The sequence below is a fragment of the Melospiza georgiana genome, chromosome 7 (genome assembly GCF_028018845.1).
Source record: "Melospiza georgiana isolate bMelGeo1 chromosome 7, bMelGeo1.pri, whole genome shotgun sequence".
In the NCBI taxonomy this organism is placed as follows: Eukaryota; Metazoa; Chordata; class Aves; order Passeriformes; family Passerellidae; genus Melospiza; species Melospiza georgiana.
Window position 1 is genome coordinate 24815505 of NC_080436.1, and position 26500 is coordinate 24842004.

The 26500-nt window shown below is 41.7% G+C and overlaps 1 protein-coding gene across 2 annotated transcripts in view; it reads right to left on the reverse strand.

Annotated features, from left to right (window-relative positions):
* Positions 1-4304: 4304 nt before the first annotated feature.
* The window catches only part of LOC131085683 (unconventional myosin-X-like), an 89503-nt gene continuing 67307 nt past the window's right edge, over positions 4305-26500 (reverse strand). For both annotated transcript variants that reach the window (XM_058028099.1, XM_058028100.1), the window contains 16 exons: positions 25075-25198; positions 24360-24603; positions 23448-23543; positions 21735-21828; positions 21068-21123; positions 19278-19420; positions 17746-17940; positions 15907-16064; positions 14643-14766; positions 12564-12861; positions 11131-11338; positions 10269-10405; positions 9987-10110; positions 8105-8554; positions 7134-7325; positions 4305-6581 (listed from right to left, as the gene is read on the reverse strand). In XM_058028099.1, coding sequence (XP_057884082.1) covers positions 6468-6581; positions 7134-7325; positions 8105-8554; positions 9987-10110; positions 10269-10405; positions 11131-11338; positions 12564-12861; positions 14643-14766; positions 15907-16064; positions 17746-17940; positions 19278-19420; positions 21068-21123; positions 21735-21828; positions 23448-23543; positions 24360-24603; positions 25075-25198 — 2757 coding nt within the window. In that variant the 3' untranslated portion in view covers positions 4305-6467. The remainder of the gene's footprint in view (positions 6582-7133; positions 7326-8104; positions 8555-9986; positions 10111-10268; positions 10406-11130; positions 11339-12563; positions 12862-14642; positions 14767-15906; positions 16065-17745; positions 17941-19277; positions 19421-21067; positions 21124-21734; positions 21829-23447; positions 23544-24359; positions 24604-25074; positions 25199-26500) is intronic.

Sequence of the window (26500 nt, forward strand, 5' to 3'; positions counted from 1 at the left end):
CTGCTTACACTGGTTTTATTTCCATAGAAGCAGTTATCAGAGCTAAGGCATGGGTCATTAATCACTGGGTAAAAAAGCACAGTGCAGGGGCTGTGATCCAAATTAAAGCCAGTGACTGTGTGTTACTACAGTAAGAAAACTTTTAGAGGTAATACATCATCTTCGATGTATTTAAACAGAATGCCTTTAATGTTCTTTTTGCAGTTGAAAACTTAGTTATACCTAGCTTTTATCAAGCTGCTTCAGGCTTCCACAGGGAACATTCCTCTGTGCCTTTTTGTTCTAATCAGGGTGTAGTTCATTAGCACCTCAAGGCCCAGATTATGGCAGGGTATAAAGGCTCCCTCCATAATGCCTCTTAAAATATAAGCAAAGTTAAACTACTTCCAGCTAAGTAACACTTGCAATTAAAGCATAAGATGTATTCATTTTTAGTGATGTCTGAGCTCTGAATTCCAGATGCCCAAAAGCTCTGACTGCTGGTCAAAGGGCAGTGTTATTTTTAGTTTGCTGGGAGAAACATCCTATTGTGCAAGATGACTCACGAGGTCATCTGCTTCACAAACATTAATGTTAAAACTGAAGATGATGTACAGGGAAATGGCAGCAGAGAAATGCTTTCCCAGGTCCCAGAGCAATGGAGTTTAGAAGTCCTAAAACTCCTTCATCCCAGAGCACAGAATATCTGCCAGCTGTGGTAGCTTTAGGCAAAAAGTGTACTACTTCAGTTCCTCTTCCTGAATTTTGCCCAGGCCTTGGAGACTCTGGGTCATGGAAAGGTTAATCCACAATTGCCTTTACACCAGCCAGCATTTTTATTTTAAAAGTGTTTCTGCATCAGTAGCTTAATGGACATAAAAATCAACAAGTCTTTATGCATGAGCACTCTTTGGGCTTGATGCTTTTGTTGTACTTCTCAGCATTTTTCCCTTAAACCAAATGCACCATCTGCTTGTTGCTTTGGACATATGTTACACATGTAAACATTTTTGAAAGGAGTAAGTAAATTTCATGGTCTGCTAGTGATTCTTTGGTTTTGGTGTGGCTGCAAAAAATGAAGACCTAATATTACAATTTTTGTTGCTACAAGTTGGAGCTACTGTTTGGGCCCTTCATGCATCTGCTGTTGCTGTGTGTGTGGAGCACAGTGGGATATATAACACCCAGGTTTCTAAAAGTTAGTCAAATTCATTCTGTTGTCAAGAAGTACATAAAGTTCTTATTGACCAAATTGAACAGACGCTGCACAGTTTTAAAGCAAGACTTCTGAACAATATTAAACAACTGAGCTTAGGAAATACAGATTCCTTACTGGAGAATAAATTCAGTTGCCACTGTAATGGACCTTTCCCATTTAGTTCTGAGTTTTACGATGAGAGTTGGCAAAGTACTACAGGGAATATTCTGTTAATAGCAAATTAACTTGCAAATGGTGCATAGTATAAATGCCCTTATAAAACACTGCTGTCATCTTGGGTGTATTCTTTATGGCTAAACCACAGCAATGGTATTTGCACACTGAAAATTCCTGCACGCTCTATCATAATATCTGTCAGTAACTAAGATGTTTTACAGATTTGAGGGGCTAGGGGAGGATATCAGATGAGGCTTTTATTGTGATGAGACAATACTGCAACAAAGACGGTAAGTCCTTTAGGATTTCTCTTTACCAATGCAGAAGGGACTATAATTACAAACGGTACATCAGTTCTTTGTTTTACTACTTTTCATCATAAATAGAGTAATTTACTCCAAGGTGACTCTTGAAAAAGTGGATTCCAGCAATAAAAAATAATTATTTCAAAATGTGCTTCCTGAATTATGCTGGCCTCTTATACATTTTTGCTAGAACAAATGATAACAGAGATCTTTTTCTGCATGCTGTGTCTTGGGACACTCATACAGATAGTAAGAGTACTGCTCCTGCTTTCTATAGAACTTCTCTTTTCAAATGCCATGTGTCATGTTCCCTTTAAGGGGACTTTTCAGAGCAGATAATTGTATAAAACCATGGTGCTTTCACTTTGTTAAAGCTAACAGGCCTTATATGCATATCCGAATTAAACTTACAAAGTAGTGGGTTGAGGTGGATTTCAAATATGCACAATTGAATGTCATCACCATTAGCAACTGTACTTTCATTGAAATGTCTTTTTTTCATAAACATAATCTGGGTATTTGAAGAGTGTCTTGTGTTAAATGAGAGTGTGAATTATAAGTGGAGGTGGGTAATGGGAAATCACATTTGTCCACAGCTTGCATCGTGAGCTGCTTTGAGGGAAAGACCAGGTTTCTGAAATTCCATCTTTTGTTTTCTCCTGTGGATACCATTCTTCCTTGTACCTCTCCTTTCTCACCCCGGCTTTGCAGCACTGACCATAAAGACACCAGAAGGAGCACTGCCATGGGCTGCAGGGAAAGGGCTGCAGCAGCCACTGTGGCCAGCTGGAACATCCTGTAGCAGGAGGACACCACAACCTTGGCAGGGTGGGTCTGTCCCCCTCCTCTGCAAGCAAGAAAGCTGAGAGCAGCTTTCTTGATCCTGGCCTGAGTATTTATGACACAACAACGGGGAGTTTGCTGTGGACAACAGCCACTTCTCCCTTCTTCCAGCGCCAAGGAACTCCCTCCACACCTTATTCAGCCAGGGTATCTCTTCCCTGCAGATTCATTGCCTTCAATGCAGATTCAGTGCCTTTGTAGCCCACATCAGGCAGCTGCCTTGCCTTCAAACTCACACTGCAACAGGAGAAAGGTACAAGACAGGTAAGTTGCTCCTAATGACGTGTGTGCCTCATTAGTGGCCCTGCAAAAACTCTGCCCAGTGTCTAACCCAGTACAGAGCCAACTGAGTTCATCTTCTTGGGCTGTCACTGTGATAGTCACTCAGGATTTATGTATCCCAGCTGTACATTAAGAATCCCTGGTCAAAAAAGTAGCCAAGAGCCTGGCAAATTTACATCCTACCAATTTAGGATTTCGTATTTTACAGAGGGGGCTGGAATTCTTGTGTGAGTTTTGCCTGAAGGCCCAAGGGGAGCATGTTACTTTGAAGCAATTGCACAGGGTAATAATAAAATACACAGCCCACATAGGGAGAGGCTGTGTGTTTTAAAACCAGGTACAAATAAATGTTTCAAATTTACTGCCAATAATAACTAGACCCATGACTTTGTGAAACAACTTACCTGAGGCAGTGTCTTTGTGTATAAACCATTTCGCGTTTATGATGTAGGTGCTGATTATAAATTGTCTAGAAACTAGTTCATATAAAATAAACAGAGCATTCAAACTTGAATTAACTATTACAGAAATACTTGGGTGGGGTCCCCGAGGGACTGCATATCAACCTGACAGGGTGATCAAATGTTTAAAAAGGGAGTCAGAGAAGGCTTTTAGTAGGGGACCACTTTGGGTTGTTATTCAAGGCTAGCACTCAGTAACTGCCTTTGTGTGCATTGCTGTAATCATATTGGACCTGCAGCAGTGCACGTTTCCTGTCTTTATAGAGATGTATTAATGAAGCAAGTGCAGTCTGAAATTCAACAGCTGCCCAGAAAGGAGACTGGCTAGCTGGCAGTAAGCAGAGGCATTTTCAGCCTTAAATAAAGACATGGAAAATCTATGCAAGAGGATAAGGATGGAGAACAAAGAATCTGAACAGTTGGAAGTGATATTGTATAGCACTGATCTCCAGGGTCCTGAGGCTCTCAGAGGATCTGACCAAGGTATAAAGGGGAGCATAATGATGGGGATTATGCACCACTGCTTGGATTCCATACCTGTGTATGGATCGAGGGAACTTTTGTCTGCTAGTGGGATGGTCTGTCTGTGCTGCTGAGAGCTCAGCTGCTACCAGTCCCAATTTCAGTGACACAAGCTCTTAGGTGAGTACCGTGACCCAGCCATGCACTTGTGTGGGAAGTGCAAACTTGCAGCTTATTTGAGCCAGAAGTGGTTTTCTGTTGTTAGTGACTTTGGAGGTGCTGATGAGAAGGTATGGAGCTGATGCCACAGACTGGGCCTTGGGAGACAATTAATTCCTTGCTCTGCTGTCTCAGAACCAGTGGGACATCTCCCACTGGGCAAGGGTGTGACAGCCACAGAGAAAACCAGAAGTTGCAAACAAACCTTCCCCACTTTAGCAGCAAACTATTTTCTATTTCCAAAACTTGCTTCTGGGAGGAAGGGCTGTTGTATCCTCATGCTGGTGTCGCCTGATTTTCACTTGCATGTTCCGAGTGTTAAGCTCTGAGAAAACCCCTCAACATGGGCACACAATGCCTGTAAGTGAATACAGCCTGTGCAATCCAATAATTTATTAAACTTTCATCTTGTAAAGCCAGTTACAAATTAAAAAAGACAGAAGAAGGAATTCTATAATAGAAATGAGCAAAATTACAACAAATAGTAGTGAGAGTTATGTTTCAAGTGGGTTCAAGCTGCCTGCAGCAACCCAAGAGCCAGAACACAGAACTAGTGCAGAGTTAGGACATGGATAATCAAGCCTAGTCTGATACATTAGAGATTGAGCCAGTGTATGCAGTGTATACAAAGTGTTGCTTCTCAGGTGGCCTCTGCATTCCTGTTCCCTCCCATCTGTGACCTGGTCATCTTTTAATTCCTCGTGACAACAAGGGGGTGTTTGTGGGCTCCATCAGTGATGCTATTTAAGGCAAAACTCCAGTTGGAGGGATGATGCACAGCAGGGGCCACCCTCTTTGACTGATTGTGTAGCAAGTGCCCGGTGTGCTTGCACATGCTGCAGTGTAGTGGAAATGAGAGAGGAGCAGGGGTTATGTACAGTATTTCTTCTTGTACTGTCACCCTCAAAACCAGTGCTCTGCAACACAGTATTAATAATATTGGCACAATTTAATGATGAATTGGAATGGAATCTGTTGCATACTGACACCTATTTTACTATGCAATTTCTGTTCCATAGCTAACAGGCCTTAGCTGCTGCTACTACAGAAATGGAGACAGCCAATTTTAAATGTGGAAGAAGGCCCACATTAAATACAGCTCTGCAGTTTCATGGGCATTTGCATTCTGGGATCCCAAGACTAGACAAGGGTCATGGAATTTTGCTCACCACCAGGTTTCTTGGTTGTTAATGCAACTAATTTATGATGGAACTGATAGTGAATATTGTTTTAAACAATTAAATCAACTTTCTGAAGTCAAAAAACTGAAGATGAATGTCTTTCATAGAGAAGAAAAAAATTCTGCTTCTTCAAATTGCAGGTAGCTATAAAAACCTCCAAGAAGCAGTTGTTTTGGCAAAATAGAATTGTTTTCAAGTTCTGCTGAGGACTAAGGACCTAGAGGAGACTGCATGGGGATCTGGGGATTCAGTGATGTGAGCAGTTCTTGTTAAATTTGGGATGGATTCAGGATTTGACTTTTGCTTACTGCAGTAAAGAGGAAGTAAAAATCTTGTCTGTAACAATTTATCTAGGCACCTATTTACTCAGTAGGAAACAGTTCACTTAAAACTAAGTTCAGGGAGCCCAGTCACGTAAAAGCCTCCCTAAAGAAAGAAGGATCTTAATGCAAGCAAGCTGTTCACCACAAATCTCCAACCTCCATCTAATACCTGGAGTTTGTGAAGAGCAGCTCTTCTGGAAATGCTACTAAAACCATCTCCCCTCGTGGGCTGTACATGAGAACAGCAGTCATTATTTTTTATGCAAGAGGCACTGCTTGAAGAGTGACCTTAGGGCCTGTTTCAGTGGTGCTAGTCCCAGAGGTTCTCTCCCAGACTGGAGTATTTAATAGTTTAACTGAAAGTGCCACTTTTACAGTCGTGTACCTATGAACTTTTATTGGAAGGTAAACAACCACCTTGGGTGTTTTTGTTTCTTTGTTTAATGCTCTCTTGCGTAGGGTTTGATCTCTTTTGACCACTTGACTTCAATTATACAAAGGCTTTTTAAGACCAGATCAGATTGTTAGTATATCCTGAAAAAAAAAAAAAAAAAAAAAAAAAACAAACCCACAGTGATTTATATTTTAGATTTGTTTGCAAAATAAATAAATATTCTTTCAGCAGACCATGCTGTGATCACATGATCCCAGATGTCTGCATATTCAAAATTCTTAAGGAAGCTTAAGTCTGTCTCCTGTCCTGCAGAAATGATCCTTGTCAATTTTTCTGCCAGTATGACAGGTGACAGTGAAAGCAGCAGAGAGGACACGGAGGAGAAGGATGCTTCTGACTTTGCTTCTTTAAGGTACATTGTTCATCAAACAGGCAAGGGGAAAACAAGTTTTGGGCCATTAGTATTTCACAACAGTTGTAACTGTTTAATGTCTTTGGGCAGAGGTGCAAATCCTATGGTACTGTAGATGTCACTTTAGGCTTTAAATACAGTAGTCAGTTGAGTTCTTAAAAAACATCTTTGCTACACTTGTGCTGGCAAGTTGCAGACACCCATGACTAAACTAGTGCCAGTTCATCCGTATCACCTAGTCCAGATGCTTGCATGGCTGTCCACGCTGGTGGCTGATTTGACACTGCAGCGTTTCTTCACGATCATGTTGATGTACGCTTTCATGATCTTTATTATCTCACCCACCTGGGGAGAGAACACAGCACACAGCATAAGCACTCTGAAAACCTCAGTTCACTGAGGCATATAGGACATTTTGCTGGAAGAGATTCCTGTTTTCCAAAGTCATGACACAATCAATTTTGCATGTTAATACTAAATGTGAACATGACAGTAAGAAGAGAAAGGCTTGACAAGTTTGTACTCTGATGTAGCAACACTTTAAAATATTTTTAGCTCAAAGAAAAGGAACTCCCATTCTACTAAATCATTTTTTTAAGTGTGTGAAACTCCCCATTCATCTACTGGAAAGGAATGAAAAAAAAAAAACAAAACAGCCAAACTGAAGAGCCAGAGTTTCCACCCAGAACTGGAAACTCTTGATGCACTGGAATACCAATCAACCTCCTTCACTTTCTAACCAGCCTATTTTTTTTGTTCATCCCTGTATTCAAGAAGAGGTATCATGCCCTTTAGGCTTAAGTTCCCTTCATGTTTTCCCTTGGCTGTGTAGTCCACTAGTCAAGAGTTCTTCTATCCCTTGAAGCTTAACTGAAGTGGCTATGTGCTTTCACGTACCTGGGAGGTTTCAAAGAACATTTCTCTCTCATCCACTGTAATTTTGAAGGTGTTGGGCTGTGGTGCTCCAAAGAAAACAATGTGCTCATACTGGAAAGTTTCTAGTGGTTTAGGATCCCCTCGTTTGTAGACAGACACATTTTCTGTGCTGACTCCAAGCCAGAGATCATTGGGGAATCCACCCTCCTTGCACTGCAGAAAGAGAAATATGACCTTTTGCATAAATGCAGTGGAGGATCACATAATTTTCCATTCAAGAAAAAGCCCTCTGTTTCTAGCTCTTACAGGACGTTTCAATTCCATACACAAACCAGGGTACTTGCAGAATCTATGAACTTGCAGCTGGAGGCACTCCTGCTGCAAAGATTCAGACACAGCTGTGAGTCAAATACTAGCTGAGTAATAAATAATTGTAATAGGGAACAGCTGTCATCAGATTTTAAAGTGATGGAGCAAGTCAATATTCCACTTCTTATTTTACAGATAATGCAGGCAACCAACTTCCCATGGTGATCCACCTTGGCAGCAGCCAAACTGGCAGAATTGAACCGTGGCCTCTGCCTGTAGCAGGCTGACACAGTGCTGAACACGCCTCAGTCTGCCCAGTTTCTGCTGAACTGCTGCAGACCAGGACTGCACTTTTTGCTGGCAAGAACAGCAGAGCTTTGCTTTACTTTGACTTTTGCTAGCCACCACTTTCTTAAACCACTCTCTCCTCCCCCATTCCACCATTATTCTAACAAAGTGGGAATCCATTGTCTCCCTTCATTTACCAGGATGCCCTGCCTTGCTTGCTCTGTGCTCTCTGTGTCATAACTCTTGGGGACTGTGATACTGCAGGCTTTCTCTGAGATTACTAAGGCAAAATGTATCCACTTCCCTAAATTCCCACCTGTTACACACAGCTTTATCTGTTCTCCAGACTGATACCTCTCCTCAGCTGTGGTTTTAGGAATTTATTATTCACTCACCTCAACATCAAAGAGGGTTGACCCATAACCTGGCCACTCCTTTACAATGGACATGTATTTCACCATGGCCTGATGCTGAGAGAGCCCCTGCAGCTTGGTCCATTTTTGTGCTATGCTTGCCCGAGCAGCTGAAAGCTCTTCTTTTACCCACATCTCCATCATCTGCTCCTCTTCTACCTTCTGCTTCTTTACAGACCCTGTCTTGAAGCTACGCTTCAACGTCCCTTCAAGGAAGCTGGTCCGCCTCCTCTCCAGAGTGTGACTGGTACTGCTGCTGCTCTTTGTTGAGTGCAGTATTTTGGATTTCAGCCTGTTAACTGGGTAGATTCCATCAAGGGTCCAGCTTATTTTGGAATAATCTCCATGAAGGTACTGCAGCCGCAGAGCTGCCAGACGCTGCAGAGTGTCCTCTGGGCCAGGAAAATGACCAGCTATGAGGCTTTCATGAGCCTACAAACAAAAAGTGCCCCAAATTCATTAGAAAACAATAGTACACTTTATGCACATGTGGGTGCATGCAGAGATTCCTGTAACCTCTGCTGATCCCAGTAGGACAGACATAATTCAGGAGGTCGGAGCAGACATTGGAATAAATATGTCAAAGTCTGCAAGTGGTTCATATGGGGAGGAACACCCCTTTCTGCAAGCATGAACAGGACAGAGATCTTTGAGGGGCTCCTATCCTGTACAAAAAGTCCTACAATGAGAACCTTTTAGGTCTGGAACAGACGGACAAAACGAGAATTGAAGCAATTTGTTTTTGTGCTGTACCAGCTACAGCTCCTGTGTGAAGATTATATTCAACACTAGAGTAATTATATAAATTCAAGATTCTCAACCTCAGTTTCATTACACAAAAGCACCTCCCACATCTTCCTCCTTCACCTGATGTCTCCACCATCTTCTTGCTTCCCTTTGCCTGTTTTTCTGTGCAATCTATTAATGGGGCTTTTTGCACATCCATCTTATGTCTGGGTAACACCTACTCTCCCTACTGTTACTTCTCTTTGCCAGTTAAAGCTGTGTAGACTGAAAGCCTTGTCAAGAGGGAGTTGATTCATTTCAAGAATGGAACCATCATCTGAGTGATGTGCACGCCATGCATTTGACTATCAGTGAGTTTCAGTCTTCATGACTGACTGCCATTAACACAGAATCAGTAATTTTCTCTGATTTTCTGAGGCAAGGTCAGTGTTCATTGAAGTAATACAGATGGGACAAATCACACAGCTGGGTGCTCCAGTTGGTTTTGTTTTACTTCCCAGCTGCAAGGCTCTTTCATACCAGTGTGACCTCTGATCTTGCCAGTATCATTGTGCTACAGAACACAGTGACTTAAAAAAATTAGACTACTCAGAAGATAAATATTGTCAACTACATTCTCCTTTCCTTTGTCTGCAGTACTCTGCTAGTGCCTCTCTGTTAATCAAAAGAAATTGCCCAAAAGATGGTTCTTAGTTAGTTCTGGTAACACCCCAAGGATAAGCTGTTCTTGTAAGCCGATTTGCAGATAGACAGAGAGATAGATGTTCCAGTTTCCTTTACATTTATGTTCTGCAAGCAGCTACTTTTAATGATTCTCACAAATCAGTACCTGAATTTCTCTGCCTTCTAAAGGTAAAGACCAAGTTTAAAAAAAATTATTAGTGTTTCATTTTTTCTAAGCCTTTGCTAGCTTTTCCTGTCTTTGTTCTAATACTCATCTTCCCTAGAAAATTCCATGGTCTATCTGTTAGTAGATTCCAGACAAAAATCCAACACACTAAATTCTTTTGCTACAAACAGAATTCCCACTTCTAATGAAAGGTAAACCAGTTTTCTGTATCCTCTTGTGTGCTTTTGCCATCCTGGAAACCAAATCATTCTCCCAGACTTTGCTTACCTGCTCAAACATGAAGGCAAATTCCACACCATCTTTGGGAACATTCTCAATATCCAAGAAGCAATAAAGCTTAAAATACAGTTGCCACTGTCCCTCCTCCTCTTCTTCTTCAGAGCCAGCAAGTCTGTAAAATATACAGAGAATGAGAAAACCCAGTAAGGAGAAGTACCCATGGTCCTGGAATGTTCACAGCACAAATCACAATCTGAAGGTAATCTGAGATTCTGAAATCCGGTGTTACATCCAACTAGGAATTAAATGTTTCATGAAGCATTCTTTTACCTCTCAAACTTGGCCAGGATGTCAGCCACAATCACCCGACTCTCCACAGCACGGTCAACCTGCTGGTTGTGTTCAAAGAGCGCAAACATATTGCGGCTGTCCTCCATCGCCAGCCCTCGGATCAGCTTCTCAACCACCTGCCAAACCAGACACATCACACAGTGGCATCACTCCCCCTTTCACAATGAAGATCAGTTCCTCTTCAGGACACCTATCTTTCATACATCTCCATCACATTTAATCTCCCTTAATTACCATGTTTTCAGATTAAAGAATTCTAACCCTAAAAGATCATTCCCTGCAATGAAGTCATTACTTGTATTTGATCATCCTTGCTTTTCTTCTCTGAATCTTTTCAATCTTCCCTACCCTTTTGAGGATGGGGGAATTAGAATTCTGCACAAGACATAGGCACATAATGGATTCAGATGTCACGGTGACATTCTCAGTTCCTCTAGTAACAATTCCACTTTCTGCTCTGTTTAGCACTAATGTTTTCACGGACATGACTACTGCAACCTGGAATCCTGCTTCTGACCTGCTAATGATTACTGGTGGAATAACCCTCTCAGAAGGATTCCATTATGAACTGGAATCTCTCCTTGTCCAGAAAACTGTGTTTAGCAAGTTTCAGACAAAGGGCAGAACACCAGAAGCATTTAGATTTTGCAACAGTTTTCAAGTGATACTCTACAACCTGGCCTTGTAGAATAAGCTGAACTTTGCCCAAAGAAATAGCAAAAGAGTTGTGATTAAAACAAATAAAAAATTTGGAAATAAAAGGGAAAAGGGTGTCTCTTCAACAGACTCACTCTCCAGACACAGATGTGCTCACATCTGGTTAACCCCACTGATGCATTACCTCCCCAGCGCTGGTGTGGGAGTTGATGGTTATTTTGCAGGAGCCACCACCATGGCAATACACTGTTGTGGCCATTTCCTCACGGGTAAGAAGAGCCTGTATTTCCTCCTGGGAGGGCACAAACTCCCTTGTCTTCGTTCTCTTCAGGGAATCACTTATGAACTGGGCATACCTATCTATTTCTGAGTCTGGAAAGAGATCTTTTACCCTAAATGAAAGAGAAGCAAAAAAAAATCCCATTACACAGTGAACAACACGTTACCCTAGAAATGAGACAACTGCAAGTAAAGAGTTTGGTAGAGATGCTGATGTCAAATGCAACCACACAAAAATCAAGCTCATTTCCTAAACAATACAATCTGCTTTTACTAGTAATTTGAAAGTCACTTCAGTGGCATTTCTCAGCAATGTATGAAATAAGCAGTTCAAAGTTTCAGGAGTTTAGTGACAGCTGAAGACAGTAGGATTGACAATCTCAATTTACAACACTGAGAATAAAAACTGTGAAATCAAATGTAAACTTTTAACTTTTTTATTTATTCTTAATGTTTTCGGTTGTTTTTTTTTTGTTGTTGTTGTTTTTTTAATTTGCTGACTGTGACTGAGCCACTTCTATAGTATGTTTGAGAATTAAGAAGATAGAAAGCAGATGCCTGTACACTGTTCTCCTCCCTCCAAGATCAGCAGGTCTAAGTATAACATTATTTTCAACTTCAGTGATAAAAGAATGAAATGGCTCCATGGAGTATCTGCATCTCTTAGACCCAGGCCATGGATATAGCTATTTGGTATATTGACACAAAACTCATATCACTCTTTCCTAGCTTGGAAGGAATCAAATAGATTTTATTGATCTTGCTCATCATTAGGAAAGGAGCAAAGTTACACAGTTGCAGATCAGGCCCAGCGCAGACTGCTTTGTAAAGCTGCATTAGATGCTGAAGATGACTTGGGAAGAAATGTAAATTATTTAGATCATGAAAATGGGAGGTTAAAACAGATTAAAAATATTAATTGCAAGCATTATGTGCTTCGTTAAAGAAATCTTGAAAAATATAAATTGGATTTACAGTCTCTCTCCTACTTCATAGTATGCTTTTTACCTGTGCCAGCTGCAAGGTAGGACAGATTTCCATGAGTATGAAAGTACAGATCTCACCTTTCCTGCAGCTTAATAATATCTATATGTACATTAGTAAGCAGCTGTAAATCCACTGCAACACAGCCTCATGGTATTCTGTTTGGGTAACTTATATTTATTCCACATCCTTTTGACACAACAGATGGGTGACAAGGAGGGGAGTCTGAGTACAGAGAAAAGCTGGTGGTGAGAACTGGGCAAAGGTAGGAGGCTGGTTGAGACAGGTAACTACAACAGGCAGTGGAAGATCAGCAGAGCAAAGGAAACAAGTGCAAATGAAAGAGACGCTCACCTTCGGAGGTGGAACTTGAGGTAGCGCAGGATCCCTCTGCTGGGCAGGAAAGTGCAGCTCATACAGGTCATCAGCTGCCAGTGGTGCAGGTTGCCAGCACTGTTGGGATGTGGCATGTGGTTGGTTTGCTTGATGAGCTGACAGTACACTTCATCTCGGAGGGGCTTTAAATCATGGCAGGTCTGCAGGATGCCTTGGATAATGGGTATGGGGTCAGACACTGTCTCGATTTCCTGAAGGGAGTTAAAGATCTTCACTGCTTCATCCTGTAAGCTGCTGTAACCCTTCTCTTGTTGCACTGGGGAACAATCACAAAGGTGACAAGAGGTGAACATCTCGTCATTTTCTACTGGCCCAGCAGTACTACAGTCAACTCTACTCCTCTGTCATGGAAGAACAGCAACCTGAGCATTACTGCATATCCTGAACTTAAATTTATACTTTAAGTTCATCAATGCTTCCTCTCCAAATGTTCAAATGTAGTTTTAATTTGTATTTGCCAACATCTGATTTGTTCACCACTCCCAATCCATTTCTGGATAGACTGCACAGAAAAGCAGAGTAATATTTTTAAGGGAAATGAACATTGAAATCTAGTTCAGGCTTCAGTGTCTGCAACCAAAGTAATGGAATGTGGCCACTGAAGCCTGGCTTGTTTAATTCCAAAATTCTGTGTTGTGTCTGTATTAGCTTTGACCCCTGGGCCAATAGAGAACTTAGGCAAATTGCTGTACCACAAATGCATCTTATACCTATTGTTTAGATTTAAAATGCTTACACCAAAACCTGAGTTTTTTGAGCACCTAAATGTCTGCTTTTTGAACTGCTCAGACATGTGTGATAACATTCAGAGGCAGACTTGCATCCTCCTGTGCACATCTTGGGCTTCAGGTCCTTCTGAATCTCTTGTACAGCCACTGCTTCCCCTGTGGCCATGTATTAACTGTACAATACAAAGACACAGCTCTAAAAAGTAAGTTCCACAGTGTGTTTGCTCTGTATTTTTCCTGTATTTCAGAATTTCCTTTTCTGTGCTTTTAATCTGCCATGTAATTGGATTGTGACAGACCTAATATCCTTTCACTCTCTCCATGACATTCTTCTGATCCTAAAAATTTCATTTTGAGGCTGAAGAATCCTGCTCTCTATTTAGTCACATAATTGTAGGCAAGTTCTTCTGTACCTTTGATCATCTTTGGGTAGGTTTTTACATCTCCTCTATCTTTGATGAGATGTAGAACGCAAAACTGTCTCCTGTACTCACGATGCAGGTGTATGATACATATACAGCTGCACAAAGACTTTATTTTTCCTTTTCTAAGCTTTCAAAACCTTACATTAGCTGTTTTGTTTCTGTACTCAGAACTGTACCACTAGAGTTGACATTTTCGTAAGCTATGTAAATTGATGTTCACTTTCATAAGCACAGCTAGATCACTACCTGTGTGGCAGACTGTTTTTCCCAAATACATTGCTTTAACTGAAATTAATTTCTTAAAGATTCTGTGGCTCAGTCACTCCAAAGAGACATTTTTCTATAGTTCTTCACCAGCTTTCAGTTTCAGTATGTCAAACAGTCCGTAATCATCAACAAATCACTTTGGTTTCTGGTGGCCCATTACTCTAGCTCTTTCTTGTTTCTGACACTTTTGAAAAAAGGGTTCATTTCATCTGGTTTTGCAGCAGAAAACTGTAAGAACTGTAAGAAAACTTCCGTAGAAAAAGTACCCCACTGCCAGCTGCAAGATGTAATCCTATTGTAGTATTTCCAATGGAGCCACTCACAACCCAGCTGTGGCTAAAGGAAGACAGGCTGCATGTCCCCTGGATGGATGATAAAACCATCTGCTCCCATTTACCCTAAGATTCCATGATCCCATAAGAGGCAGTGAAAATGAACACAGTCCAGAGAAGAAAGGAAGAGAAAGGGCCTGCTCCCTCCCTGAACCCTGTGGGCCACACTGCCCCAAACAGACTTCACCTGCACAGAGAGAGCTTACAGGCACATTTTGTGGTGCTCAGGCTCCTCAGTGACCCTCAAAATGTGAGTGGATTCTGCCACTTGGGTAAAATACTTACAGTTGACACTGACATCTCCATAGGGTAATGGGAGCAGTGGGGAATGCAAGGGGTGCTGGGTGTATCTCAAGATTGGGTTCCTCCTATATGTCTGTTCCACTACTTCAAAGTTTGTGCTGTTTTCCTGGAAAAGAAAGCAAAAAATTATTACCCTCAAATAGACACAGTCCTTTGCAGGGTGCCCTTACACATCTAGGCTCAAGCTCAAGCATCTTTAGAGAGACTAAGTGATCAAAGCATAATCTGTATCTAGAAATTACCCTGTACATTATTTCTGAAAATTAAACACAAGAATAGCCATGCTACCTCATTCCACAAGTCACCAAGCACAGAATTTTGCCTTCAGGCATGGCGTGCATAATACATGTGACATGATCCCTCTCTCCTATGTCCTTCAAGCTTTCAACAGGACATGGGTAATGGACTTTCTGACCACAACCATTTCCAGTGTGTAATAATGAGCCTGTTCTCAGCTTGTCTGGTTGTGTTATACGTGTTTACAGAATGAACAACCAAAATGCTCCACGGTGTTCAAAATCTGGGCCTGTCACTACCATACACACTGGATCACATTCTTCTGCATTTTGTCCTAGACTTCTTCCTAATAATGTCCTTGAACCTCGAGCTGATGTTTTCCACCGTTTTCTACTATCACTCCCAGCTCTTTCTTCCTAAATAAAAACTATCTAATTGCATCTAGTTTAGAGTACACACCTCTTCTGGAATTTGCTTTGGTGTGTCTTCTTAAATGATTCTAGGTCTATTTGCCAAAGTTGCTGGCAAGTTTATTCTCAAAAATTTCTCCTGTGGTAAAATTTCTGCTATTTTTAAGGATATTATCTTTCCCCTTTACTCTGATATTTAACCATGCAAGCCTAAGGTATGAAGAGAACTTCAGGGTATATCAAAGTCAGATGGCTGGTAGGAATGGAATTTTTTGTATTTGTGTCTGAGGGATGCTTAGGAGCGGAAAGGATGGAGTAGAGATTTGCAAATACTCAATGGTGTAATCCTGCATGCAATTTTTAATTGCACAGAGTCGTAGTCTAGACTTATGGAGACCAGCTAGCAAAATAAAATTCATGTAATGTTTTTTTTTCTTTTTTTTGTTGCACAGTTGTGTGAATTTATTTTTTTACCCTTTTTCATTCTCCCCTTAAGACAGTAACCTCATTTTTTGCCACATTCTCAGCAATGACTGTGTTAGGCCAGTAGTGGTCTGGCTGCTCCCAAGTCACGTAGGGACTAGCAGGATGCCACCTACCCTGATGTCACGGATGAGCTGCTGTGTGGGTGTTTCTATGGGCACTTTGCTGTCGATGACCCCCTGGATGGCAGAGGCCCAGCGCATGGCTTCGTTCAGCAGCTTGGTGTACAGCCTGTATGAGTGCTTCCGCCCATGCACGATGATGTTCCAGTAGCCTGCCAGAAACAAAGGTGAGAACAAAGCTGCAAGGTGAAACTGGCTGCCCTATTATGGAGCTCACTAGAGATTAGCAAATGTCACATTCACCTACAAGAAGGACCAGAAGGAGAATCTGGGGAACCACAGGTCCGTCAGGTCAGCCTTGACACCAGGGAAGGCTACAGAGCAGATCAGCTCTCAAGGAGAGCAATGGAGCTGGGCAAGGGGCTGGAGCACAAGTTCTGTGGCTGTGGAAGCTGAGGGTGTTCAGCTTGGAGAAAATAAGGCTCAAGGGGGACCTTATTACTATCTACAACTACCTGAAAGGAGGATGTAACCAGCTGGGGGTCTGTGCCTTCTCACAGGTAGCAATCAACAGGACAAGAGGAAAGGACTGCCAACAGACTGTCCAAGGAATTGGTTGAATCACCACCCTGGAGGCATTAAAAAATGTGTAGATGTGGCACTTAGGGACATGGCTTAGTGGTGGACTTGACAATGTTAGGCTAGTGGTTGGACTTGATTATTAAGAGATCGTTGATTCTCTTTTTGCCTGTAGCTTGTGGCTGATGTAAAAGCCCTGCTGCTTTCATAGCAATATACAGTGCGTCTGGTTAAAATCCTCTAGGATAGACATTAACAGCCCCATTGCCAAAACAGATTTATCAATAGGCAAGTCCCAGTCCAGATTTTGGTACAAAGACAGCTTTCCAAGATGGAAGTATCTTGCAGTGTAATCTGACTACCTGCCTGCCAACCAGGCAGCTCACTTTCACAGACAGCATTTGGACTACACCATCCTGTTAATCACTTGGAAAATGACCACTCTAAACACAGCACCTAGTCAGATTGCCAAATCAACTCTTAGAACTTTCAAAAATATGTTTGACAACCTGAGAGAATGTGTCAAGGTGATAGCAATTCTATCTGCTAAAGGCAGCTCTAGACATCTGTTGATACCAAAAATGTGGACACTTTGTTGTGAATGAGCAGAATAAATTTCCTCTCATCTCCCTTTACTAAATACTTCCAGCCCTTTTATCCCATGTATCCCAAACAACTCCAGTATTCAAATGTCCAGTATTTCAAGTATTTTTCTAAGGTTCACAACCCTTGTATGAGGGATTCACCCTTTATCACATAACCTGGGTTCCCCTCCAACTCCTAAGGCAAGCAATGGAGGATCATGCCAGATCCTGCCCTCCCAGAACTCTGTCATGTTGCACAGAAAGCAAACACAGGCCTTTGCTATCTTTTGTTTCTATTAAACTGAGTACCATAACACATGCACTTTACATCCCTTACAGTGTATGGGATGGCTGCTATTTAACAGGTTAACACTGACCCCAGAGACAAACGCAGGTCACGCTACAAAGTGACAGTTCTGGAGATATAATAATAATTACTGTCAACTACAGGAACTCACACCTGTTACCTTGCCTGGGGAACACTGAGATCAGCAGTGGCTCTACTCAGTGAGAAACATCAGCACTGTGTACCTGTGTCAGGTGTGAGGCACTTTGCACACTTTGCAAATCTCTTACAGTGTCTGTGGGCAGAGACGTTCGCTGCTACACACAAAGCCTCAGTGACATCCAGACTGCCTTCTCAACATGCCACACCCCTACAGCCCTGCACCATCCCCTCTTCAGGTGCTGCACACCTGGAGCCTGCCCTTTACCACCTTCTCCCTCTCACCTGTGTCTTTGAAGACCCTCTCATCGGGCTGCACCACAGAGCAGAGGCTGTTGAGCACGAGCGTCCCCAGCTTGGCCGCCGTGCGCTCAGAGGACTTGTAGTAGTCGAGGGCAGTGTTGGTCAGGACAAACCAGCGCTTCTTCATCTTCAGGGAGGACATCTTGTTGCTGCTCTGAACCTCCTTATGAAGCCAGCCTGGCACGGAAACACAAACATATCATTACGTGCATCTCTTGCTCCCATGGTCAGGACCAATAATTTCACTGTCATTTTAGATTTGTTGAAAATAAAGAAAAAAAGGTTAAGAAAATCTTCAATAGAAAAAAATTACAGCCTGCATTGCTAAAGCTGTCAAAAAGATAATTTTCTACTCAGAGGTGTAAAAAGCAATGTCCACCCACAAGGCAAAATATTCAAAAACAGTGGGACTGAACCAAGAGGCTCAGAAAAAACCAAAAATATATAGATCTTACTGAATATAGGCTTTTATGTGTCTACTCTGTCTACAGTGTCTACTCTGCTGTTACAGAGACATCTTATGAAGAGCAGAGCATACTCCCCAAAGGATCATTTCTTTTTCCTCTTTGACTAATGAACAATACCAGATAAAAGGAACTGTTGACTTGCAATTAAGTATTTTGAAGTTAAGGTACTCAAACTGTTGTCTTATAGTCTCCTCTGTATCATTCAATCTCCTTGAAATTTTCAAGACTATGCTGGAAGGCTTTTGCCACATTTTGGTGACCCTTTTATTCCTGTCCTTCTGCCTTGCCACAACCACTCCATGACCTTTATTTCTTCATAGACATTTCTGGAAGATACAAGGCAATTTGTTCATCCACTTCCTTTTCCACAGACTGGATCAGGAGTGTCTTCATACATATAAGACCATGTGATGAGCTCAAAGTAGAGAGGAAATTTAAAAATATTTAAAATAAATGGGTGAATATTTTGCAATATATGTGTGATCCCTACTCATGCTCCGCCATCTTCAAGTAAGCTCCGACTAAGGATGTAATTCAAAGCTTTTGCTCAATCCCAGAGAATTTATCTCATCTCACTTTGTCTACCCTAACCAGGTTAGTTAGTTTAGCTGAGGACAGCAGCAATCCCACAAAGATCTCTCTCCCTCCCTCTCTACATGACAGGTGTCAGAAGGAACTGAGCTGCCAACAAAAGCCACAGTGTCATGTTTTAGTCCATCTAAGCCAGCTGCTCCTCATCAGCAGCCATGCTTCTTCCTACTCCCTGGTGGCATTTGCCAGACATGTTTAAATAGGCTAGAACTATCATCAGAAAATGAAACATATGAAGCCTTTTTTTTTCCCCCACCTGGCAGGGAATTAGATAAGAGCCAAGGCTAGCACACACGTGACATGGCAAGCAGCAGGCAGGCAGGTAGAGGGGGGGCAGAGAATGACAGTTTTTGGGGAGCAGCTAAACCCTAGACTGAGTTAGCAACAATCAAATCTCCCTGTCAGATTTTAAGTAGAAGATGAGTTTCACATGTAATGGCATGTATTTCCTTTCACCTCTCACAAGGAACTCCTGGCCATCCACCTTGGATTCGCCTTTGGGTTTCTGCAGCAGGGAGATCCAGTGATGCATTTCCTCAGGAGTGTCGCTGTTGCAGTGAATCACGCGATTGGCCGTGATGATCACAAAAGAATTCGGTCTGCCACAAAACAAAAGCATTAAAATTAGTCATAACCACACAAATAACTCACAGCACACCCAGAGTCATGCTTTTTACCTTCCCATAAACAGAAAAACTTTCTGAATATGAACTACAAAGGAGTGCAGAAATACTTAAGATCATCTCTTCTTCAGTGGCTCTGTCAACTGATGAATGCAGAGACCAGCTAAATGAAATTAAATATCTTTCAAATGCTACTTCCAAAGACTAGAAAATATTAATTAATTAATAAGCAGCTGTTAAATGTCCTTGGCTCATTAGCAAAGGACTTTGACTGACTGGAGTGAACCAGTGTTTGTACCACTGGGCTGAGCTGGTACAGCCATTCTCCTTGTACTTATTAAAATCAGTGATGCAACAGCAAACACTGGTCTCAGTAGGATCAGCTGCAACATGTTTGAGATTGGTTTTACAAAGGATGAGCTGATCCTGACAAAACAGAGGAAAAATTGCTGTGTTGCTCCTGGATGACTTTGTCCTTCCCCTGCAACTGTATCTTACCAAAAGAATATTCACAATTCTGTACAGAATTTATGCTTTACAGGAAAACTGAAAAATAGAAGTATGACCAGTTCTAGGAGGATAGACTCATAAATCTTTGAAAGCAAAATCAGGTTTCTATGAGAAAATAGAGAAACTGAAAAGCAGAATGCAAGTATGAAGCAAAAGGTGCAATCAAGCTCAGTTAGAAAAATGCATAAATCTATGGAAGATCAAAATAAGCTGCATAAAAATGTTGTTTGAGAATAAGCATTCTCCTCAGAATTTGTTTAACATTGCTTCAAGCACTGATTTTCCAGAAAAGCATACATCAGCACACACAGAAACAAATTTTCACTGTTAAGCTTACTATTTGTTCCTAGTTTTCACTGGTTCACAGATTAATTATGAGGAGTACAGGCTGAGAACTGCCTAAAATGTTTCCATCAAGGAAATCTTAGTTCATTTCTGAAGTGCATTTTCTAAACTACTAAAAACAAAGTCCTAGCAACCTGTGTCAGAGCCCAGAGCTCTGTCCCCAGACTACAGAGATAAATAACTTAATAGCTAACATTTTACTTCAGCACTGTGGTGAGTATCTTTGCCCTGGCTGAACCTGTTAATATGTGGGAAATAATTAAATGTTAACATAAAGGGATATGAAACATCCCATCATCTCTTCTCTGAAACTAACTAAAGGTCTGTGCTCTGCATTGCAAAGATATCAAGACTAATACAATTTCTAAATTCATCCATTATTCTTCCACAATGCTGTTTCTTTCCCCTGAATCTACAAAATTAACTCAAAATTACTCTGTTGAAAAAATGGAAGCGCTGCTTTTGCTGGACATATCTGTTCAATGTTAGTGGTAGATAAAACTATAATTTTCTGACATTGAGATTATACTGTTTTCACTTTTAGGAGCTGAAGGAGAAACTTTGACTTGAAGACAATACATATATGGACTTCATGCCTGTGAAGTGACATTGGTTGAAACAAGCTACAGATTTCAGCTATGTTTATTTGTCTAGAGAAAGAGATGTATGAGTTTCAACAAATACAAACCCCAAAGGAAACCTGGACCTACCCACAAAAATATTGTAGGGAGTTTCTGATTTAAGAGATGGTCAGATTTTTGTACCTACCTATCAGGATTGTCTGAGGCACAGACAGAGTCAATAAGCCCAACATCCAGGGTTCCCTGTAGAGTGAAGAATACATATATTGCCTTTTAGATTACAGGTGTTCTCCTCTGTGAATAGGACTGGAATTGAAACCATTCATCTGAATTCCCACAAGTTGAGTAGAAATGAACACACCAGAAAGGTACAAGTGAGTCATCTTTGCTCCTTAAACAGCACAAGACATGCAAGGGGCTCCACAGGACTGGAGCAAAAACATTTACAAGTTTCCAGAGGGTATTATGAAGGTCTGAAATAACCTTAGCTTTTATCTCTGTACTGGCAAAATTACATAAATACACCGTTTTTCCCAACTGCTATCTTCTGTCTGGATAACTGTGACCCAGACTAGTTGCACCCAAAGACATTTTATCTGTGTGAGGCAGCCTCCCTCTTCTCCTCCAGCTGAAAAGAGCTATCTGTCATCAAGTTGAGCAACCCATAACAAGCACCATGTTCTCTACTGCTTACCCTCTTTGCTACCAGCTTTGCTGTTTCTTTATAATTACCAATGTCCAGTTTCTTACACTGCTTAAGAAGTACAGCACTGCATGTGCTGGAAAAACACACACAAATAGTTAAACACAGAGGGCTCCAAGCATGCCCACAGGCTGGTTGCACAGTAACTCACCACAGCATTCTTTGGATTGGCCTGCTCATCCTGCATTTCCCTCAGCTGCTGTGCTGTAGCGCTGTGCACTCGGCTCAGAACATTAAACCAACCACTGCCAACCAAAACAGAATCACAGTTAAACTTTCAGTAGTGAAACTGGCTCGAGAACACAAATTAAGGAACCTGGAAAGATTTCAGTGGGAAAATTTCTTCATTCACAATTTCCTGAATGCTATGTCAAAATATCTTTTGGGCTGATCGTACCAGATTCCAATTTCTTCCTTCCTCCTTATTTATCCATGAAAATTCTGTGCACGTTCTTCAACCCACTGACAGCTGCTCCTGCAAAATCCAGTTTTCCACTTTTTATTCAAGGAACTCTTAAGTAGGCAGTGGCTTTACAGGGAGCCCATGTCAGCAGACTGAGAACAGCATACAGCACTTGTAAAAACAGGGTTAGCTGGGAATCTTCCTGCCCTAGAGTCCTAGAGACGCCCGGGAGCCTCCTTGATTAGTCTCTCTCTGATCTGCTATTAAACTTGAAAGTCATATGGCTGGCAATTAATCATGGGTTTGTTTATAAGTGAATTGGAAGTGAAGTTTTTTGTCTGTGAAAGGGCTTCTCTTACAGACATATCTGGAGGCTAATCACTGCTGCAGAAAAAGCAGATTCTTATCTTCAGCTTCCAGTGAGATCAGCAAACATCCATACTTCACGGAGGATTCTCAGACTGGATACTCTAGGACATCTGCTAATCTGCCCTTTGCTACTGTGAGTGCTGGTGCTTTCTTCTCCCTCAGAAGAGAGACTGATAGGGCATAGGCAGAGGCCACATTTGGTTTACACTCATCCTAACAATTCTGCAGTGTTATCTTAGGGCATGCCTACTGCAGCTGTGGTTCTAGGGTAAGTTACTGTTCCTTCCACCACTGCTCCGTACATTTGCCCTTTCTTGTCCATGCGGCTGTTCTTCAGTCTATTTCTGTTAAATTGCACCCAAACACCTTGCCCCTTTCCTACACCAAAATAATAATAAACCCTAAATAACTTCACAGAACCAGTAGATCAGAGAAACAGTTACACTGTCAGGGCTGAGAGAGCAAAAGTCTTGGTAAAAGTAGGAAGACATGAGTGGTTGGGGACAGTAACCTCCTAACTTGGCTTTGCATAGCCAGGACAGGTTGTCCAACCTGCCCTTAAACAACTGATTCCCACTGTCTGGCCAGGATGCCAAGAAGGAAGGACATGAGTCACTTGTTTACTTTGCACTTGGAAGATTTTATCAGATGACACTACAGACTCTGATAAGCTGCAGCCTTTTTCTGTCTCCTGGATAAAACCCAGCTGCTCTCGCAATCATTTACAGACAACATGAATAGACTTTTTGTTTGATTCAAGATTCCATTAAATAAATAAATCAGCTATTAGATGTTCCAGTTTATATTAAGGTTTGTGTGTCTGCTGAAGTAACCCTTGAATTCCACATGCTCACAGCCACATGAGAAGCTGGCAGTCCTGTGACTGCCAGACTGAACCACAACCTTGGTAGCTGTAACATCAAGTCCCCAAAGTAGGTGTGATGCATCCCAGGAATCACGAAATGACACTCTGGAACAAATCCCCCATTTTCTCCAGTAAAAGAGAATTGATTATGTTTCTAAAACTCCCCCATGAGTAGCTGGATCAGGCCTGCACTGAATGAACAAACCTAACAAAACTCCCTGCTGTACCTGGCATCTTCTGGTGACTCTGCAACAATGTGGTAAACTCGGTCTTCTGTCACAATGTCCAAGGCATTCTCCTTTTCATGAATATCCACAATCTCTCTGGAACACAAGAAAGCACAAGAGCCAAAGCTAAAAACCTTTCACAGGCCTGAATTCCATCTGGTTGATTCTTTCACATCATACCCTTCACCACACAGAAGGGAAAGCACTTGGTTCAGATGGCTTGTAATTCCAACAGAAATACAAAATTCCGCCAATACACATCAAGATGTTTAAAAAGATCTGTACAGTTAAAAACCAAAGCTTAAGGCATTATATAGATTTTCAAGACACCAACAGACTAAATGGAAGAAGAGATAACAGGGAGGCTGATATAGAGATCTGTTTACAAAGTCGGGTGTGCCATTCTTTTTGGCACTTTACAGGCCTGCATAATGCTAATAGGTGACCAGTCTGTCCTTTCTTACAGCAGGAGCTGAGGAATTGACTATGGCAGCAGAAAGAGCATTCAGGACTCAGGAAAAGGCACAGTACATGCTGCCAAATTCAAACCCCGCTGTGAGCTTCATAATACCTCTGTGAAATGCCTGGAGAAGGCAGAAAACAGATGGAGTCTGGGTAGGAGAGAACGCATGGGGTATGTACTTAATTAGCCCCTCCTGGTCTCGCTCCATCCATGGCTTGGAAAGAGCTGCTGCTGGATTATGAAAGGCAAGACTGGGAAAAGAACTATCAAGTAATCACAGACTCCCTCCAGAGTAAAACTAGATGCTGTAATTGCCTTTTCCCTCCTTTGTTTCTGTTTCTCCAAGTAGCATGGGAGATACGCAGGCCAATGAACAGCAGCACCGGACCCTTCATTACTGATTTAGAGAGTGCATACTGGGCATCAAAGGGATTTCTTTCTGCACTCACTTTGCCCTTCTGATATCAATAGTCCCCTTCAGCTTCTCCTCACTATCATTCTCGAAGTACATCAGCTTGGACTCCCGAAGCACAAACCAGCGGCGTTTCCAGTTGCGGCGCGACAGGGTTGACATTCCTCCTCCTTTTTTGTAGAGCCAGCCTGACTTGAGGGCCTCCTGCTTGGTGCGGAACCACATGAAGGCCTCGTTCTTCAGGACACACCAGCGCCGCCGCCACGGGTTCATGAGACCTCCTGCAAAAGAGAGGCAGCAAATCTTCAGCAGACACACAACAGGGGCCATGCTTCCACTCTGAGCCTGCCCCAGGCAGGAATAGTGGCCACTTCAGTTCCTACATCAAAAAAAGGAACTGAAGAAGAGAAACAAAGTTGTGCCTAATTTCAAACATAGAAAAAACAGAACAAAACTAGTGAAACAAAAGCAAAATACATGCACTACTCAAGTGTTTTTGTTCTGAGTTCAGTTTCATAGCTGAGAATGAATCATTTAAGCCCATACCAAGTAGGCACAATGAAGTCTCAGCAGCAAAGACATCTCTGTCATCCAGCTCTCTCTCTATTTGCTTTTTTAAATAAAAGAAGAAGGAAAAAAAAAGAATAAACTGAGAACTAAGAGCAAATAAAGATGATGATTCTGGACAAACAGAAGAGGAAAGCAGGCTTCCTGGACCCCATCTATCCATGGTTTTGGCAAAATCCACTTACCTTTCATGTAGAGGTAACTGTGAAAATAGGGTGGACCTGAACCATTGAAGATAGTGATTCGTCCATTACAAAACTCTTCATCTGTATCAATGTAAACATCCACTTCTTCCTCACTCTCCAGAAACTAAAGAAAAAAGAAGAGATACAGGCTACTTGGGTTCTCCTGGTGGCAGGAGGACTGGAGCAGTTAATAGGGTTAGAGAAGTCACATGATGAGAAGGTGCAAAACTACACACAGTCCCTTTGTAAAAAAAGCACTACAGTAAAAGTAGAGGCTTGACAGCTTATCCATTAACGCCTAAAGCAAGAGCATGGAATTTTCATACCTGAAAGGAGAGCAGTGGACAGGCCTAGAAAGCTCCAGTTCCCTGCAGTAACAAAACTCCCTGTTTCAAGGCACCACTCACCTTGCAGAATCTAATTTGATGAGATTAATAGAGAATTTTTCATTTTGGAGAAGTTTTCTGATTTTTCTGGCCACAATGCCAGACAAGATGGAAGAGTGATGTAACCCCAGCAAGGAAATTACTTGCTTTGGGTTAAGAAAAAAACCATAGTCCAGGAAGACTGAACCCTAAAAACATCAATCTGAATTACTGAAATAATATTATTGAATTTACTCATCTCTGTTCTCCAACTAGATAAAGGCCCTCAGCCATAAGAAAGTATTTCACACACAAAATCATTTCCTTTACCTTAAATAAAATTTCCTTTGATTTGCTTTGTTAATACTAATGAAGGCAGTTCCTTAGACCTTTTCCTCCCTCAAATGCATGCTGCTTCTTTTGAATTCCCTTCCGTCTTCTCTCTGTAACCCTTCTGTCTCATCCCTGGTCCACTCATTCATTCCCTCCCTTGGCATTAAGTTTCAAAAACCAGGTAGTCTTCAAACAGTAGCTACTGATAGCATCTTGACTCACCAGTGGTTATCACTTTCTGTGGCTCACACTATGACAAAATATCAACTGTTTTTTTCATTAGTCTTACTCACCAATGAGCCCAGTAAAACCCTCCACTTCTATTTGCATTTTAATGGTAGAAACTAGCCTAAACTGTGACAGAATGATTCATGATTTGAAGAATACCTGACAATGATCTGTGAGTACCTGCCCACAGAGAAGGTACCTTTACTCAAGCAGGTCACATAAAAAGTTTGGATGGCTGGCAGCTGACATTAGGGAAATGCAAACAAGAAAACCATGCAACTTTTTTAAGAAAGGTCACAATCTGTCATTGAGAAAACATACTGAAGGAAGTAAATCTGAGTTCCATAAAAAAAAGATATTTTGTAGTTCAAGTGTCTCTTCTCATGGATATCATTTATTAGAAGTATTTTTGTGGCTGTCATTGGCTTCACACCTGAACTCCTCACTATCTTATGTGGGCCTTGACATCCTGGTCCTGTAAGGGGATTTATCACTGCATT